At 42.1% G+C, this 19,258-nt stretch overlaps 1 protein-coding gene and 1 gene segment (V, D, J or C); both read right to left on the bottom strand.

Moving 5' to 3' along the window:
• Window positions 1-2,101: 2,101 nt before the first annotated feature.
• LOC131740091 (immunoglobulin kappa variable 1-39-like) lies at window positions 2,102-3,443 on the bottom strand. The segment is given in 2 exon segments: window positions 2,102-3,120; window positions 3,328-3,443. Coding segments are annotated over 2 exon segments (372 nt in total).
• Window positions 3,444-7,959: 4,516 nt separating this feature from the next.
• LOC117420571 (E3 ubiquitin/ISG15 ligase TRIM25-like) lies at window positions 7,960-18,779 on the bottom strand. The gene is made up of 6 exons (XM_034034046.3): window positions 17,919-18,779; window positions 13,943-14,038; window positions 13,423-13,656; window positions 11,721-11,743; window positions 11,287-11,444; window positions 7,960-9,158 (listed from the first exon to the last, which is right to left on the bottom strand). Exons 1-6 carry the CDS (start codon window positions 18,486-18,488, stop codon window positions 8,617-8,619), a joined length of 1,623 nt encoding a protein of 540 aa, XP_033889937.3. The 5' UTR covers window positions 18,489-18,779; the 3' UTR covers window positions 7,960-8,616.
• Window positions 18,780-19,258: the final 479 nt, after the last annotated feature.

Here is a 19,258-nt window from a genome sequence, read left to right as displayed (position 1 = left end):
CCTCTCCCTCGGGTGGTGGTGGAGGCAGAGGCAGCTCCTGCTCCTCTCCCTTGGGTGGTGGAGGCAGAGGCAGCTCCTGCTCCTCTCCCTCGGGTGGTGGTGGAGGCAGAGGCAGCTCCTGCTCCTCTCCCTCGGGTGGTGGTGATGGCGCTGCCGGCTCCTCCGACAGCGGGGGTAGGGCTGGTGGCGCTGCCGGCTCCTCCGACAGCGGGGGTAGAGCTGGTGGCGGGCGTCTCCGCTGGGCTCCCTTCAGCAGCAAAAACAGCGGCTGCTGTGGAGCCTGAGCTTCACGCCCTCGTCCCTCCCAAAAAAAAATAGGGGTTTGGGCCTTCAGCTCCTCCCCTCCGGACACAGGACGCACCGACTCCTCCCTCTCGGGCCGTGGACGCACCGACTCCTCCCTCTCGGGCCGTGGACACACCGACTCCTCCCTCTCGGGCCGTGGACGCACCGACTCCTCCCTTTTGGGCCGTGGACGCACCGACTCCTCCCTCTTGGGACGTGGACGCACCGACTCCTCCCTCTTGGGACGTGGACGCACCGGCTCCTCCCACTCGGGCTGTGGACGTTCGGGCTCCTCCCACTCGGGCTGTGGACGTTCGGGCTCCTCCCACTCGGGCTGTGGACGTTCGGGCTCCTCCCACTCAGGCGCAGGACGTTCGGGCTCCTCCCACTCAGGCGCAGGACGTTCGGGCTCCTCCCACTCAGGCGCAGGACGTTCGGGCTCCTCCCACTCAGGCGCAGGACGTTCGGGCTCCTCCCACTCAGGCGCAGGACGTTCGGGCTCCTCCCACTCGGGCTGTGGACGTTCGGGCTCCTCCCACTCAGGCGCAGGACGTTCGGGCTCCTCCCACTCAGGCGCAGGACGTTCGGGCTCCTCCTCCCCTGGCTCCTGCTCTGGGCAGTCCTCGTCCTCATGCCCATAAGCAATGCACATGGTGCACCACCTTGGCTCCCTCTGCTTCCTCCTCACTTTTCCCCCTCTCTGCCTCCTTCTGCTCACCTTCCTCCTTTGGGCTGGTTCCTCCTCCTCTTCCTGGAAGGGGCAGACAGCCACCGTGTGCCCATACACCCCGCAGGCAAGGCACCAACCTTGGTCCTCCAACCTGCCGAGGAGATCCTCCAGCTCACTGCAGCCGTCTCTCCAGTTCCAGCCTTCCATTTTTTTTTTTTTTTTTTTTTTTTTTTTTTCCACAAAAAAAACTGCGGTTCCCGCTCTGGCCTGAGCCCTGGAGGCGCTGTTATCCCACTTCTGACACCACGTGTGACAAAGACGGCTGCAGGGAGGAACTCAGACCAGAGAGAGAAACACACAGACAGACGGTGATGATGAGAGAAACTGAGTGCGATGGTTGCACTCAGCGTTTAATAACAAATAAATAAAAAGGTTTAACAAACAGAACACAAAACAGGACACGGCACTTGAGCCAAAATAAACAGACAAACAAAACGAACTACACAGACAAACACGGTGAGCTTCTTTTACTATTATTTTACTTTATAATACCCTCCGTCTCCTAACCCGTTCTCCACTCACCGAACACCAACCCCCAGTGAGTGAAAACATGCAGCTTTTATGCAGTTGTACCGAGATTCGATTGCTAGTCAATCATTCAATTGTAATCTCGGTACAACTGCACGTGAATTAATTAAAGTGCAATTCCCCGTGCTCACATATTACTTTTTACTTGCACGTGATGTGATGTGCCATCCCCGTGCCTAAATACAAATATACAATTTACACACACGTGAAACACAGACCGCTTATATCCCGTGTACCAATGCCTATACACCAACATTTACACACAACACGTAACATAACATACACAGGGGGGGCACTTTGCCACAGGGGGTTAGAAGGATTCAGGTTGATATGAAGCTGCAGAGCGCCCAGGCTGGGGGGTTAGAAGGATTCAGGTTCATATGATGCTGCAGAGAGCCCAGGCTGGGGGGGTTAGATGGATTCAGGTTCAAAGAGGAATCAAGGCTAATAAAATATAGACCAGACCGATGAATTCAATAAAAGAGAAACAACAAAATAATTGGTGGTCATTGTGCTCTGAATAAAATATTAAAATGTATTAATTTACATGAAAATGGAAATTGTGATACATTTACACCTCTTCAAACTCTAGAACATTATCTGCTACGATATAGAAAATACTGTTAATAAAGATCAGTTATTCATTATTTTTCTTATTTTTAAAATACAAGTTTAAAAAACATGTTACAACAAAATTTTAAATTTAAAAAAGTTTTTGAACATATTGTTGCATAAAAGATACTGGGGAATATGATTATATTTACATATAATAATTAGTGAAATGTGTCAAATAAGCCAAGACGAATCAGAAATAGCTTGACAGCATGTTTTAAAAGCCCCCAAAACATGAGAATACAAGAGGACCCACAATAGAAGCCAGTGGGACACTAAGGTTTATGGGCAGTGCATTTGATATGACCAGTGACAAAGTTACAGACTGGGTTCTACCATGTGAGTGTGACCCAAAGCATTGAGAAGAGGATGAATAACCAACTCCAGCACCAGCAGTCCACTGTGTCAAAAGCCTTGGTAAAATCTCAAAAACCATGGTAGGATCAAGCCTGGCAACAGGGTAATCACCACTATGTGTTTCAGTGTCAGGTTCAGTACTCACTCCTATTATAATAAAATCAAAAGCATACCGGTTTGACAAGCCTGCAGCTCTGCAGCTGGTATCCGCCTCAGCCCCCTGTGGGTTCTGTTTATGAACCAGAGCAGTTCCTGTAGAGCTGAGGGAGGTTTTTGTACGGACATGTATCACTGTGTGAGAGGGGTGCTTCTACCCTGCTGACAGTAGTAATCTCCTGCATCTTCAGCCTGGACACCGCTGATGGTCAGAGTGAAGTCAGTCCCAGATCCACTGCCACTGAATCGAGCTGGGATCCCAGATTGAAGAGTGCTTGCACTATAGATCAGGAGTTTAGGAGCTTCTCCAGGTGTCTGCAGGTACCAGGCTAGGTAGCTTGTACTACTACTGCTAACAGAGCTGCTGGCTTTGCAGTTGATAGTGACTCTTTCTCCTGGGAGAGCAGAGAGCGCTGAAGGAGTCTGAGTCATAGTGATCTGCCCACTGGAGACTGAGGAACAAAAAGAAAAAGGTGGAGTCAATCATTTTTAATGTGGAAATGCAATTTATATTCTTATACATGACAACACTTTAAATATAATTACAAAACATAACAAAAGTACAACTCTTATTGATTGGTTGTTTATAAAATCAAAATGAATTGCCCCCAGTAAACAATGCATTGCTGTGTGTTTAAAATCTCCACTTTCACTCTTACCCTGGGCAAAGATGATGAGAAGCGTCCCAACCAGGAGAAACAAGGACATCATTTTCTTGTGTGTTTCAGGAGCTCTGAATGGTCTCAACAGTGATTGAACAATAATGTGTGTCTTCAGTTAAAAAGGTTTGAGCAATGAAGCATGCACAGATATGCAAAGAACCTTCCTTCATGCAAATCCTGTTAGAAATAGCTATATCAGAGCTGAACCGTGAACTCCGCTGTGAGTCCATGATTGGGAGGTTAGTGCTGCCAGCACTTTAGAGTCAGTTGTCCTAATATCTATTTATCTAGAACTTCAAAACACTGAATTAAAAGATGTTAATTGATGCAGTGCACATTTTCATATTCACGTTTTAAATATGTGCTTGTATTTAAGAAGCTGCGTTGGAGCTTGTTATTGTGTGTTGTAAGTTTATGTTGTCAGTAGTTTATGTTGTCACTGTGTGCTCTGTTGGTAACCTACCCCCTACTCTCCTGGTGTCTCCTGTGATCCCCATTGCTGGAATTAGAGCTTGCTATATTGTAACTGTTACCCTGCCCACATTCTTGCATTTTCACAGCTTTTCTTTGAATTGTTTCTTGATTTTAATATTATGATCTATAATGATTCTTAGACTGCTGCTAGTCTACTCTGCACAGCTTGTTCTGCTGCTAATTCCTGCATAGCTAACTAAAGTTGAACATGTCTAATGTAATGGAAAGTGTAATCTTGGTGCTATTAAAAGCATTGGCGTGAAAGCCTCTGCTTGTTTTGTTCATCACTAGTCTGTAGCTTGTAGAGCTGTGTTAAATTGTTCACTTGAGTTGGCGTTGGAATTACAAGTAGAGGGAGGTTCTCTCCCTGGCTTGTGTGATTTGCACATATTGATACATGTAATTGTTTGATTGTGATAATATGTTAATATGTGTTGCTTTGTGATTTTCATGTGGTTTGAAAGTTGTGTTTTCTTCGTGGTCCACTCTTTCACTATTATGTTAATGTTTTTTTATTATATTGTGTTGCATCAATTGCAGAATAGTGGAGGACTGGACCATTAAGAAAATACAATTTTCAAACCCTTCTAGGGCTCTATTTAGCAACGTTCGCACACTCCTAAGGCAATCGCAAAACACTTTTTCTTTATGTTTTAAAACAATATAATGTGCTCCTTTATGACTGTCTCCTGCCACATTATTATTGATCCCACACTCTCTCCAGACTCCTCTGCCTCAATAGAAGAATCTGTGCAGTGAAAAGGTTTTAAAAGGTAATGAACAAAGAAAGGGGTAATAAACATAATAATAGACAAAGATGCTACATTGTGGAATGCTCTGCCTTCTTCTGTCAGGGAAGCTGGGACTCTTACTGCTTTTTAAATCAAGATTGAAAACCTTTTTTACAAAATAGCTTTTCCTAATCTTGGTTTTATGTTTTTTACAACGAAAACAGCATTTTCTTTCATTTTAAATTCCATTTTTTTATTTTTTTCAGATTTGGAATCACCAATTGTTTTTTGCCCTATTGTCTCTCCAGTTTGAAATGCCCAGTTTTAAGCCTGGCTCACGGCTGCCAGCCCTGCACTGACTTGGGACAGACGAAGATGGACAGGTGTCCTCCGAAATGTGTCTCGGCTTCTTTACACTCTGCAGGCCTGCCATGCATCTACCTCAGAGAGGCCGCTTGCAGGCAGGCCTGCAGGTGCCCGGCCAGTCTACAGGGGTCACTGGTGTGCGCTGAGGACACCCTGTCCAACCTAAGCCCTCCCCACCCAGGGTAGCTGTCAGCTAACTGTGCACCACCCACTGGGAACTCCCATCCACGGCTGGCAGTGGAATATCCTGGACTTGAACTGGTGACATCCAGGTTATAGGGCGCATCCTGCACTCCACACAGAGGGCCTTTACCGGATGAGCCACTCGCGAGCCCTTAACATCCAGTTTAACTAGTCTTTTTAGTTCTATTTTTACCAACTAGCTTATGTTAGAATTTCAAATTGTACAATTAAAGCCACATTTTCATTTCAATTTTTTTACCTTTTGTATTAGTCTGTTTTTAATTGAATAGTTTATTTGCTCTTTTTCTGTGTGAAGCACTTTGGGATCTTTGTGATGAAAAGTGCAATATAAATGTAAATTGCATTGTATTGGTTTGTATTGCATTGCATTGCATTGCATTGTATTGTATTGTATTGCATTGTATGCATCTCTTTAGTGACTTGTCTTTTGATAACTTGGGGTCGGTGTATTCTGGACGTGTTAAATGTATTCAGATTGTTTAACTGAGTCGCCCTGCCACACCCTGGCACTGTGAGTGTCCAGCGCACCTTGTGGGAGCTGCAATCACTCCCAGGTATTTCAGAGTCGTGTTGAACTCTCACTCATATTGGAACAAAGGGTGTTTATTACTTATATGTTAATAATGGACTGGGGAGCAGGTTTAGCATGTATGGTATGTAATGGTGATTTTAAATATGCAAGCGTCTAATTTTAAAATAAATATACATAACTCTTCCTGGGTGTCATGGTTTTATGAAGTTCTTTTTTTCTATTCCAGTCCTTGAGCAACTGTCACTGCCTTCCCCCTCAGCACCTGCAGTAGGTCCAGCTGCAGCAGTGCAGTCGCTGTGCAGTCAAGCTGAGGGAGGTTTTTGTACGGACATGTATTACTGTGTGAGAGGAGCTGCTATACTGCTGACAGTAGTAATCTCCTGCATCTTCAGCCTGGACACCGCTGATGGTCAGAGTGAAGTCAGTCCCAGATCCACTGCCACTGAAACGAGCTGGGATCCCAGATTGAAGGGTACTTGCAGCATAGATCAGGAGTTTAGGAGCTTCTCCAGGTGTCTGCAGGTACCAGGCTAGGGAGCTGCCTACAGAGCTGCTGGCTTTGCAGTTGATAGTGACAGTATCTCCAGGGAGAACAGATTTAGCTGATGGAGACTGAGTCAAAGTCTGTCCACTGGAATCTAAAAGAGCAATTAAAATAATACAATTCTGTAATTACGCTTATTTCAAAATAGTCATTGTATAAAAAGCATTTCAGAATACATTTAAAAAGTTTTATTTTGCATTAAATACTCAAAGCCATAAAGTTGGTTGTTTACTATTTAGAGCTTCTTTGAGAATCCACATTAATTACTCCCTTTCTTTATAATGTAGCCCTGTTAGTAAATGATCTCTTACCGTGAGTGAAGATTATCAGCGAGCAGATGAAGTGAATTATAAAACTCATTGTTGTTTCAGATTGTGTTGACATGAAGGGCAGCTCTCAATCATGAAGTGTTAAACTCACAGGGCTATAAACACTCCCAGAGCACTGAAGCATGTGCTGCCAATGCAAAGTGTCTTTTCTATGCAAATTGTCTTCCTTGGGACAGCGGGCACTCGCACACTCATACACACAAGGTAAAGAATGCTGCTGTAATGGCTCCCTCTAGTGAGGGGGATAGGAATTGCACTGGGATCTCTTCACTTGTTCAGTTATAGCCTCTTGAGCCCCTCTGTGCTGAATATACAGGCACTCGCACACTCATACACACAAAGTAAAGAATGCTGCTGTAATGGCTCCCTCTAGTGAGGGGGATAGGAATTGCACTGGGATCTCTTCACTTGTTGAGTTATAGCCTCTTGAGCCCCCCTGTGCTGAATATACAGGCACTCGCAGCTGTGAAACTGAGATAAGCAAGAGCTCTTGGATGAATGGTTTCATTCTCTAGACTTGAATAACAAAATAAGCTTTTTATTGGTGAAATGGTCTTGTGTATTATGGGGAAAAAATGTATTTCATATTATAAAGAACATATTAATCTTACTGTGAAGTTTTATGAATGGAGAATTTGGAATAAGGTGACACCTTGTGGTGGATATGCAGTAATGTAGTTGTTATAAACATATACAATGACTAATGCTCCTATATTGTGGGAGAGGGATTGTATCACAGAAAAGTCAAAGGAAAAGGCTGTGTGAGTCATTGCCTGTTTACCTGTCTCTGAGCGTGTCTCAGAATCTTTACTGCCTGCATTAAACTGATCAAATCATGTGACAATGATCCCTTCCTACACTGCACCTGCATACAACAGGTACACTCAGGAAAGGGAGATAAAGAGAGAGCTTGTACACAATTCAATGGTCAATAGTGTGAAATGCATGGTATCATCTTCTAAACCTGTGTGTGTCCACGAGCCATCACTGAGCACAATACCAATGAGAAGTGACAGAAGTGCAAAGCCCCAAAGCTGCCCCACAATCTCCAGATAAACGGCTGTGGCACTGCTACAGTCAATTCGAATATTACATGCAACACTACTAATATCACTGATCCATGTACAAGGCAGCATGGGCTTGGCTCCCATTCGCCACAATGCTGTTATACAAGCACTTGTATTCTCCAATGGCTCCTGTCTACAGGGTTATAAAGGGAGAGCACTTGTTTAAATAATACTGTTATCATGAAACACATGACTTATGAATGGTGGGCTTCCCATACTGACGCATTGGTCACCGCCTGGGTGATCCTGTTGCACATTGCTGACTGGTAAGCATGGCCTGCATCTCATTGAAACGCACAGCATACCTCTGTATACCTGTAATGTACGTGGCAAAGACATCATTGCTGTTCAATATTGGAAAACGGGGAGGAAACTGGCACACTATAGAAAGAAATATATTTTACATTAAACACTTTGCTATAAAATACGCAATGATGTTTTCTATAAAAGCAAACACTGAACAAACAATTCAAATATATATGTTCATGTATTTTAGTTTAACATACTTGGGAGTCTATACATTCATCTTCTGTGAAAAGTTGTTTTGTTTTCTGTTACAGTTCTGATTGTCTTTGATGATATTTATGGACCCACAGCTCAAAATAAAACATGCCTTATGAATTCGTAGCAAAATACAAGGCAAGGGATTTGATTCACTGCCGAAATATTTAGCAGCACTAAAAATCATTAGATATCATACCGAAATAAATATGCAAACTACCATGCCCTATCACAACAAAAAGATTGAATTCATTATTATATATATTAAAAATGCACGGATGTCAACATGCTTGATCTTGCTGATCAGTGTGTTGGACGCAATGCAGCAAATGTTAATACAGCAGATGATTACTCCAGAATATGTAGGAAGGTAGCGTTCCTTTACAATTGGTATCGATTTTTTAACAATAACAATTGCACTGCAAAAAGTTACATGGAAAAATGATTTAGCATTAAAACGCCTTTGTGACATTTCAAATGTTTACGAATGGCAGACAGATCCTACTAACCCATCTCTCAGTCTGTGAACTACTTGCATTCAAAGATCAGAGCCTTCATGAAGAGTTAGTTTTGTCCCCGGTCCAGCCCAAAATGCAGGGCAGACGACCTGCGTGAACTTGGTTGTGAACCTGTATAAGAGTATGGGAGAGGTGGCCATGTGGTAAAAGGACAGCTCCCCAGAGTCATAGTCCAGCAGCAGCCTGACTCTCCGCGGGGCGGCAGTGTGCAGTGGCACCTCCCTCTGGTTGTTGTGCCACACAGCCACACTGCTGAAGACACTGTACACACACCAGGAGTCAGCGTTGTAGCCCAGAAGGGCGGCGTTATCCCAGCCTTTCCTCGGCATGGTCTTATTAGCCAGCCCGACTGCCCAGTTCCCAGACTCCACCACCTCCACCTCCCAGCAGTGGCACCCAGAGGTGAATCTCTGAGTGCACAGCACCTGGGGGTGATAGTCAAACCTCTCTGGGTGATCAGGCCGAGGCTGGCTCTCTTTAGTACCCCTCACTGTCCTGCGATCCTCAGACAGCATCAGTTTGGGAGAAGCTGTGTTGGGGTCGAATGTCAGTTCCTGGAAACCTGTTGAAAGAATACATAACCCTGCAATATTGAGACATTAAAGACAAGCAGTTCAGCTCAAACGCCTTCTAAAACAATAATGGATACATTTGCTATACTGACAGCACTAGACGACGCATCGGTCAAATTGGCTTCTAACCTTCTTGTAAGCTTTACCTTTGAATTCATGATTGAGTGTTTGGTGAGTATGCATGGGTTCCCTTTATGGGTGGCACTTTATGTATGCCCCCTGTGGATGTAACTACAAGGAACTCAGGGAGTTACATAAAGGTTAGCTAGGAATGAAACCATTGAGACTGATCCTGCTAAATGGTAAATATTTTTTGGAGTTCATTTTCTTCTAGAGGATGGAACATGTGTAAGAGCTAATGCTAACAATATGGTCAGAATTAAAGATGCCTGCTACTTGTAAATTGAGAAGTATTACTCTAGAAAAACCATGGAAAGACCCAGAAGTTGATAGGAAATGGACCAAATTACAACCATTAAGACAGCGCTGTAGAAGTAAAAGTTTCTACAGCACAGGAAGTTATTCAATATCAGGGAGAAACCCTTTTTATCTACAGCACCACTCTTGAAAAACCTGTATCCTGATTTAAAAGTACAGTACAACTTTACAATTTCTAAGGCTGTGGCACATGAAAACATCACGCGCACGCATCACCGTGTCTATTTATGCATCAGCTTTCAGAACACAGCTGTACATTTGAGTCCGATTGCCGTCTGTGATCACCATCAAAACGTATAGACCTTTCTATAGCCGATACAGTTCAGATTCTGGAGGCACTAACCGAACCCCGTGCTGAACAAGTACGGGTAGCAGAGAAGTTTGGCATCTCAAAATCTGTTGTATCCCGCATTTTGAAATTGGCTACAAAGCTGCACGCAAAATTGAGAGCGATTTACAGCTGGAGGAGGCAAATCGTAAAAAAAAAACCAAAGCATTGGACAGCTACTTCTTTTAAAATGATGCTTCTGTATTAAATGCAAGTCCTGTATACCAAGTCTGTTTACTTGGTAAGGATATTGATAGTACGTTGTTGTAGTACTATGTGTACAATACAGTACTGTGTATACTTTTTTTATTTACACATCTGTGTAATATTAGTCAACAGTTGTTTGTTCTGATATTTGGTGTTTTTCGTGTTTTCTTTAACACTGTAATGAACCAAGACATGTATTTCAGTGCTCTGTTTCTACAACTACAGCATACATTGATTTTCCAGATACATACACTTGAAAATGTGGCTTTTCGCTTTATAAACACTCGGTTAATAACTTTTTGCTGGGAACCGAGAGCTTGCTAATAAGCGGAATCTACTGTGTGTGTGCCTGAAAAAAACTGTACCAATCTAAAGTATATATAAAAAAATAAAAAGATCTTCAGCACAAGAAAAGAGGGAACAGTGACGATGGGCCCTATTAAAACGTGTATGTACTTTCAGGAATGTTTAAGGACTCTTCTGATGAGTATTTCTAAACAAACATTCTCTAAGCTTGAACAGTGGAATCAAGATGTCTTAACTATTATGCAAAGGGCTCGTCTGCATTTGTGCTTTATAGAACTTTTAACCTCATCTTAGACGGGACAGAATCTGTAACTGCAGTGCATTACACAACACTGCCAGTTCAGAGGCTGGGTGCAAACTGACCATCCACTATTAATTAGTCATTTCTCCAAAGCGCCTTACAGGGATTAGGGTGTGAACTAAGCATCACTGACTGCTGCAATCCCTTACAATAGGACCTCGGTTTTGCACCTCATCCAAAGGACGGAGCACAAGAAGGCTAAGTGACTTGCTCAGGGTCACACACAGTTATTTATTTTCATCAATGAATCATTCACAAAACTAACAAAAACTGTTTTAAGGTATGTTTGTCAGGTAGTGTTTAGAAAGTGTCGTCTTAAACAGTTGAAAAGTGTTTCAAAACTGCAAATTTGATTTAATCAGTCCTTCCCCACAACATTCTCTCTACAATCCTTGAAGTTTTGTGAAGAGGGCCCAATGTTACTAGCTGCTGAGAGTTAATAAAACACGTTTTCAAAGCTGGTTAGTGTTGTTTTAATGTTGCAGTGGGTCAGTGTGAATCTCTGAGAAGTCTCTCCAGTGATGTGCAGCAAGCTCACCTTGTATCCTGAGTTTCACACTTTGCAGAATCTGGTGCAGTTTCTCAATTTCACTTCTGAACTTCTCAAACTTCAGTTCACAGTCTCGGAGGGGGTTGTTCTTTTCAAGCGGTGTCGCTCCCAGCTCTCCATGCTGTTCCTGTACTGCCTTATCTACTCTGCATGACACACAGAAGGTCTCTTTAAATACAGTGACTTTGCTGTGTGCTAGGAGACTACCGGCACTGAACACGACATCACAAACTATTGCAATATGTACAGTACATTCCACATAAACATTGTCATTCGAAAAATTCATTTTAAAAACCACAATCTTTAATCCTTTTACTGAGTGGCTGAACTATGAATGGTACGCCTATCAATTAACAACTTCAGTTGCATTTCCTATATAAAACAACATGCTAAAATTAGAGAAAAAAATCAATAATACATACCTTTCTTCCACAGAGAGGAACCCCTGCAAGCAGAAGAGAGAGATGGTAACACTAAAGAACATGCAGAGTGTGTGGTGCTGTGGATTCAAGTATAACAATGTGCAATGTCCAAACATGGCACTAGTAAACACACTGGCAGAATCCGACTCCTCACCATTGCATTGTCTCGGCTCATTTGGCTGCTCCACATTCTTGGCCAACAAAAATATGAGATGCTTCATGCACTTACTGTTAATGAATTCATTTGGAAAACTTAAATTCTTTAAAAATAAATGCTATTTGTCTGGAGTCCATTTGACCAACTTCCACCCTGTCTGAACAACTGCACTATTTACCCCAGGGGTGGCCACCATTGTTCCTTCCGCTCCTGGTCTTTGTTCCAGCCCTCTTTTAAATTGTTTAATTCAACCAATTAAACATCCATCCAGACCCTGAAGAAGAAGTCAACTATATAATTGTACCTGTTAAACCTGGAGTGGAATTGCCTTCCAGGACTGGAGGTGAAGGAGAAGATCCCTCATGACTGTGTGTGGAACCAGGGTGAGCTACACCACTGATCATCGCGTGTGCAACCGGGATCGTAGGATACTTTAGAAAGGGATTCATCGAGGGCATTTTAATCGCACCAGGGTTTATGTTAGTTTGTGCAGGGAGAAGGTGCGGGACCTCCCTTTTAGTGGGAGTAGCGCACGGCCCAAGCTTCGCCACCTATTATTTTCGAGCAGCGTTTCTGTTTTGCATTTTTCGTTTCACGTACATTGTTGTAATATATATATATATATATATATGACATCCTTCCACACTAGGTCTACCACTGCTGGTACTCTAGTGATGGCCACATACTACTGCAACTGCATGATAGTGTGAGCTTTAATAAAACCTGGACGCCTGAGCGGCGTTTGCAACATCAAACAGCTCTCTCGTTTCTCAGCAGATACCCACACAGTAACAGAACACCCCTTACACTACAGGTCAATAGTCTCCATCTGTCATGTGATTGGTTCAAATCACTGTCATCCCACCCCTTGTCAAAGGAACGCACCGCATTTCCCTGCATTCCTCGCAACAAGAGAAAATGGTTGAAAGCGAAAGACCTGCTCAACAGCGATTCCATGACTTAACAGAAAATGAATTTAAAAAAAAAAAAAAAAAAAAAAAAAAAAAAAAAAAAAAAACCCCAACACACACAACATAAAGAAAGATGCTCCAAACACTAAAATGGTGATTAAAAATGTCACTGTCTTCTGACTTTCTGAAATTCAAACAAATTCAACTCGACGATGTAAACAAATATGACAGCCAAGATCTAAACACACTAAGAGATAATGCAGCAGTCAGGAAGCCAGACGCCAATCACACCAATATACGATATGAAAACACTGTCTCTTATTTATGCTGCATCAGCTACAATTAAACAAAATATATAAAGTCAGATTTACTATCCAACCTTGCCTCACTTATTTTCTTGACTGATTCATATATTAAATATGTACTGCAGATAGCCATAGTGAATTTTCCACTATGACCCTGCTCACCAGTCCATATATATATATATATATATATATATATATATATATATATATATATATATATATATATAAAAATTTTTACAACAAATACATTCGTTTCCAGAATCCCGGCCGGCACCCTTTGTAGACCCCCGGAGGTCCCTGAACCCCAGTTTGAGATCCGCTGCTCTTACCTGGATACACTGGAATGGATCGGTTTCTGCCACCACGTTCTCCAGGCAGGTACGGATCTCTTGCAGGTCGCTGTGCTCCTGCGTCAGTCTCTGGATATTGGTCTCGATGTCCCTGCAGGCTTGATCCTCTGCACAGGCAATGCCCGCCTCCATCTGAGTTTTATACTCCTGCATATGGAGCTGCAGCTTCTCAAAACAGCCAGACTTCCGTCGTTTGATTCCTTCAAAATGTTTCTTAAATAGAGAGACAATGTCAGTGTGTGCAATGCGTTAGTGCAGAACTCTATACAGCATTCAGAATTGCTCCATAGTCTTAAAGCCCATGTAAATAAAATAACACATTTACCTTTAACTGACACGCCTCCTCCTCCTCTCACTGCAGTCTGTTTTTATAGATATCATTTAACTTTAACTGACACTCCTCCTCTTGCTGTTGCTGCAGTCTGTATTTATAGATATCATTTACCTTTAACTGACACTCCTCCTCTCGCTGCAGTCTGTTTTTATAGATATCATTTACCTTTAACTGACACTCCTCCTCTTGCTGTTGCTGCAGTCTGTTTTTGTAGATTTCAAGTTTGCCAACTATCAGCGGAAGATTTTCCCCCAGTGCCTTCTGTAAATGAAATTACAAAGGGGTCTATTACATGAATGTAAAGGACTGTGGAGCACCACCTTTTCATTCATTCATGAATAGTTTGTACTTTAATGATTTGAATGACAGCGCTGTTTTGATCAATTGCATCAAGGACAATATGTTTAAAAGTAGAAGAAAAATGATAAAATAGTTAATCAATGCTCTGAATCACGATGCTGGAGATGAGGCAGTTAAGAGATCTAAAACCAAAGACAGGCCCGGCTCTTTTGCATTGCGTTAATGATCAGCTACACTGTATGAAAGCAGTGGAGCGCGAGTGAACGCAGATGGAGGGACACTGGTCTAAATGTTAACTTTCATGCTCGGAGGCAACATCTATCCTCCTATAGGGATGCGATTAACACAGCCATATCATCCTTTTATTCTAATCTTATTAAAGGATGGTTGTGGTAATCCTAGGCATCTTTTTTCAACAATAAATCTAATGTTGCAGCCAAATTTGCAAGCCCTCGCTATCGGGTTCTATAGATCAGTGCAATAAATTCTTAGAACTTTTAAAAATCGACAATATTAGACATCAACTTCTCTCTCGCTACAAGTTCTGTTTTATCAACTGTTGTATCGGAGTTTGCGGGGGTCCCTTTGACTGACCTTGTAAAATTAACTCCATCAAGCCTGACTGCCATGGTTGCTAAAATGAAATTATGCAGACGACACTCATTTACAAACTAAACCGGACATCAAAGTAGCCGTTTCTGTACTTCCACACGGCTTGGCTGAAATTAAATTGTGGATTTAACAGAACTTTCTGCATTTGAATTGTGAAAACAGAGGTAATGCTGCCTGGCTCGCCACATCAATTGCATAAACTTGACAGCTTTAACATGGTCATTGATGGGATTGAAAGCAGGTCTAGCTCTGAAATTAGAAACCGTGGGGTCATTTCTGACCTTCGTTTAATCTTTGCGTCTCACGAGCAGAATGTCAAGGTGTCACTTCCTCATCTCTCTGACATTGCTCGCCTCCACCTAGACTCGATTACTGCAATGCTTTGCTTGCGGGTGCATCAAAACACATTCTCTGCAGGCTACAGTATGAACAGAATTCTGCAGCTAGTTTGAACAAGACCTGAAACCCATGAACGTACAACACCTGTTATTATCGCACTGGCTGCCTGTAAGAGGACTGATTTTAAAACCTGGATGACATATAAAACCTTGAATGGTCTGGCTCCAAGTTACATTTCAGACCTTGTACTTCGCTACATTCCTGTGCGTAACTTGTGATCTGCAGCCTCTGGACTGTTCAGCGTCCCTATACCCAGGCTCTGCTCTGTGGGTGATCAGGCATTTTGCAGTTACACACCTAGGCTCAGGACTAGGAAGTGTTGGTATTATTAAAACACCACTGAACACACACTTTAAACTGGAATTTGTATGTACTTAAATTATAACTTCTCTTATTACTTTTTAATTCTGACTGTTGTACGTGTCATGCACCACATGGAAAGCGCTACAAAAAATAAAAGATTATTATAAACCATTCAAGCAGAATTAGACAATGCCCACTGTGCTGGAACCGATTATGTGATTGTGCAAACAGGAAACAAAGTATTATTAGCAACTGTATAACAGGAGTGTGCAATTCACATCGTCCGACTCCTCGGACACCATCATTTGTGTATTTATTTGTCCTATGTTCGTTCTGTTGCTAGAAAGACACTCTGAGTATATTTCCAGAGAGCCACGCAAGTTTCCGAAAACTGAATTGCAGAAATTTGGCACCTACACACAAACATTTTAAAAGTGTTTACATCCCACCCTTATCACTTCTGATTGGCTAGCTGTGGAAGAAGCTGATCTTCTATTAGTTATAAAGAAACCCAGAAGTGGTTGAAGAGAGAGCCTATGGCAAGGCAAAGACTAATCTTTTAAGCTTAATGTATTAAGTTTTTTGTAAATTAACAAGTAAGTGATGATGCTTTCTTAACACGTGAACCTGACATTTAAATGCAGGAATCTAGTAAAATTAAAAAAAAAAAAAAACACACCACCACCATAGTTGGAAAGTTATTGGTAGATAAGAAATAAGCGGGTTGTGCAATTTATAAAATGATTTCTAGGAGTCTACTTTGTGGTCAAAAAAAAGGTTTATTGTTTAGAAGCATTTCAAAGACAAACTTGCTGGTAAAAAATGTAATGACTTTCGATTTTAAGTTGCTACCTAATTTGCCATTTACCTTATTTTATGGATTTAAAAGCTATATTAAAAAAACAAAACAAAAACACACTATTGAACATGCAAAATCCATTGATTTGTGAAACTATGAAAACATGAAGATTGACAAATATGTTTAACAACTGAAATGAAATGCTGATGTGAGGTTATCTGTACATTTTTTTTAAATACAGCCTGTAAAGCTCATGGCAATGTGTTTATGTATTAATGCACAGGTATCCGGGTATGATTCCAGGATCCCCCTGCTGCAGCAGTGTTCCAGTTAGCCATCCTGGGACAAGAGGGTCTGGAACCAACTCCCCAGTAATGTTGTTGAAGCTGACACCCTGGGATCCTTCAAGAAGCTGCTTGATGAGATCCTGGGATCAATAAGCTACTAACAACCAAACGAGCAAGATGGGCTGAAAGGCCTCCTCTCGTTTGTAAACTCTCTTATGTTCTTAAGATGTTAGATGAGTAAAAGCAGCTGTAAAATGTTTTAACACCGTTAAAAAAAAAAGTACACAATAGATCTAAACAAAACATTTTGTCTTTGCAGAATTTGATGGAGCCTACTGTAAATATTTGCATGCGTTTTGGTTGAAAAACAGTAAAATAAATAAAATGCAGAGAAACTTGACAGGTTATATACAAATCCTTTAAAAATCTGGGGTTCAGTACAAAACTGAATCCAACAAAGCAGCAGTAACAGTTGGCATGGAGTTCGTATCTGTGATGCAACAAACTAAAACACCTGTACACCAGAGCTGGATTCAGCTTATAGAGAAAGACCGGAAAAAAAAAACAGGCAGAAGCTATCTTTATATTTAAATAACTCCAAACTATTGCTTGTAGTTGTACTCTTAGTATGTTACTTAAATTTATATGCAAATGTGTTCCAAACTGCACTGAAAGGAACATTTCCTTAAAGTATGTTATACATTTGTTGAGGTGGGATCACAGGGAATCTTGTGTATCTTGAATTTACGTGAACCCGTCAAGCTACAAGGCTAGATCCTTTCCTGTTAATCACTAATTGATTGATTGTGTTCAGTTAAAAACAAAATCCTACCAGTTATATTCTACTTTGTGCGTGGTTTATTATTTTAAAAAAAGTGTTTTATGTAGCTACTGGCAGCAGTGGAATCACTAGCTCCACAAACTGGGCTGTCAATTAAACATTCATATAAAGAAATACCTAAAACTGGGCTGTCAATTAAACATTCATATAAAGAAATACCTAAAACTGGACTGTCAATTAAACATTCATATAAAGAAATACCTAAAACTGGACTGTCAATTAAACATTCATATAAAGAAATACCTAAAACTGGACTGTCAATTAAACATTCTTATAAAGAAATACCTAAAACTGGACTGTCAATTAAACAGTCATATAAAGAAATACCTAAAACTGGACTGTCAATTAAACAGTCATATAAAGAAATACCTAAAACTGGACTGTCAATTAAACATTCATATAAAGAAATACCTAAAACTGGACTGTCAATTAAACAGTCATATAAAGAAATACCTAAAACTGGACTGTCAATTAAACATTCATATAAATAAATACCTAACTAGGTAAACTACACCGCCGTGGTTTACATGTTGAACTTGAATGAAAGGAAACATATACCATGCGGGTTACAGCAGGTTAATAACCGCTCATAACGCTCACCTTCACATCATGTTGCGCATTCTTCAATGATTTAATGCAGTGCGTCTTGTGTTCCCCTTCCACCACGCAGAGAGTGCAGACGCATTTTCTGCAGTCGCTGCAGTACAGTTTGAAAACATCTCCGTGCTCCGCGCATTTCAGACCCGTCAGCTCGCCGGAGGGATCGAGCAGGCGATGCAGTTGCAAAGCGGGCTTGTCCAGGTGGGGTTTCAGGTGTTGCGAGCAGAACGACATCTCGCAGGTTAAGCAGGTCTTTTCGGCGGCGGCGCTACAGAAGTCGCAGCCAGGCGTCTTTCTCGGCTCAGAAGAAGAGGGCCGCTGCGAGGCCTCAAACATCTCCACGATGTTGGCCAGCTTAAAGTTTCTTTTCGGGGTCGGCTTGTCTTGAAACTCCCAGCTGCATTCCGGGCATGAGTACTCCCCTTTTTCCTCCTGCTTTCGCAGCACGTTCTCCAGACAGGAGCTGCAGAAGTTGTGGCCGCAGTACAGCATCTTAGGTTCGGAGAAAACCTCCAAGCAGATCGGGCAGGTTAACTCGTCTTCCATTAGATCTTGTTTGGAACCGGCCATTTTGTTTCAACCACTGTACTTTGTGCGTCCCGCGCTGAACAAATTTTACACACGAAAGTGAAAGTAAAAAATGACGCAAAAAACCCGCAAACTTTCATTGCTGATCGAATGCAAAGAAAGTCGCACTGGATTTCAGTCGGGTGCAAGGTTCATTTAAAAATCGTGTTTATTAACACTGCAACCACAGCGCCGCGGTCATCCAACTGTTTTTTTTATAACCTTTAAAGTTCAATTTATGGTAGTGAGGGGGCTGAGGTCTCAGCTGATTCGACCCCATATGAACCAATTGAAGCAAGCAGTGTTCCGAAGCAAAGGCGCATTTGAACCACCAGGTCGTGTGACCATGTAGCTGTGATAGGAAGGAAACGTCCTCAACAGATCCTGCTCTCCTACTCTCACACATTCTTACACAGCAAGGTTGCTGAAGTCTCATCAGTTACGCTTGTATTGGTGGACTACACTTTTTATATGTCTTATCTGAGCATTAGTGCAAATATGCCTTCTCTCTGGAGATAGGGGGCTGTCTTTACTCTCAATCTATTGAGTGGTGCAGGTCTACCACGAGATGGCACTGAAGAGCATGAAGCGCTTCGTGTGCTTTGGCTCAGTGAGTCTTTTTGCGAACCAAATGATTGAGTGTTCAGTGGTTAGGAGGCTTCACTTTTCCCATCATTAATTTGTGGTACTGTACAGAGCAGCTGTGGTTCTCAATCCTGGTCCTTGAGTACCCCTGTGTCTGCTGGTTTTCATTCCAGCTGAGCTCACAATTA

This window comes from Acipenser ruthenus, chromosome 1 (genome assembly GCF_902713425.1).
Source record: "Acipenser ruthenus chromosome 1, fAciRut3.2 maternal haplotype, whole genome shotgun sequence".
Lineage (NCBI taxonomy): Eukaryota > Metazoa > Chordata > Actinopteri > Acipenseriformes > Acipenseridae > Acipenser > Acipenser ruthenus.
This window is presented reverse-complemented; position numbering and strand designations above follow the sequence as displayed.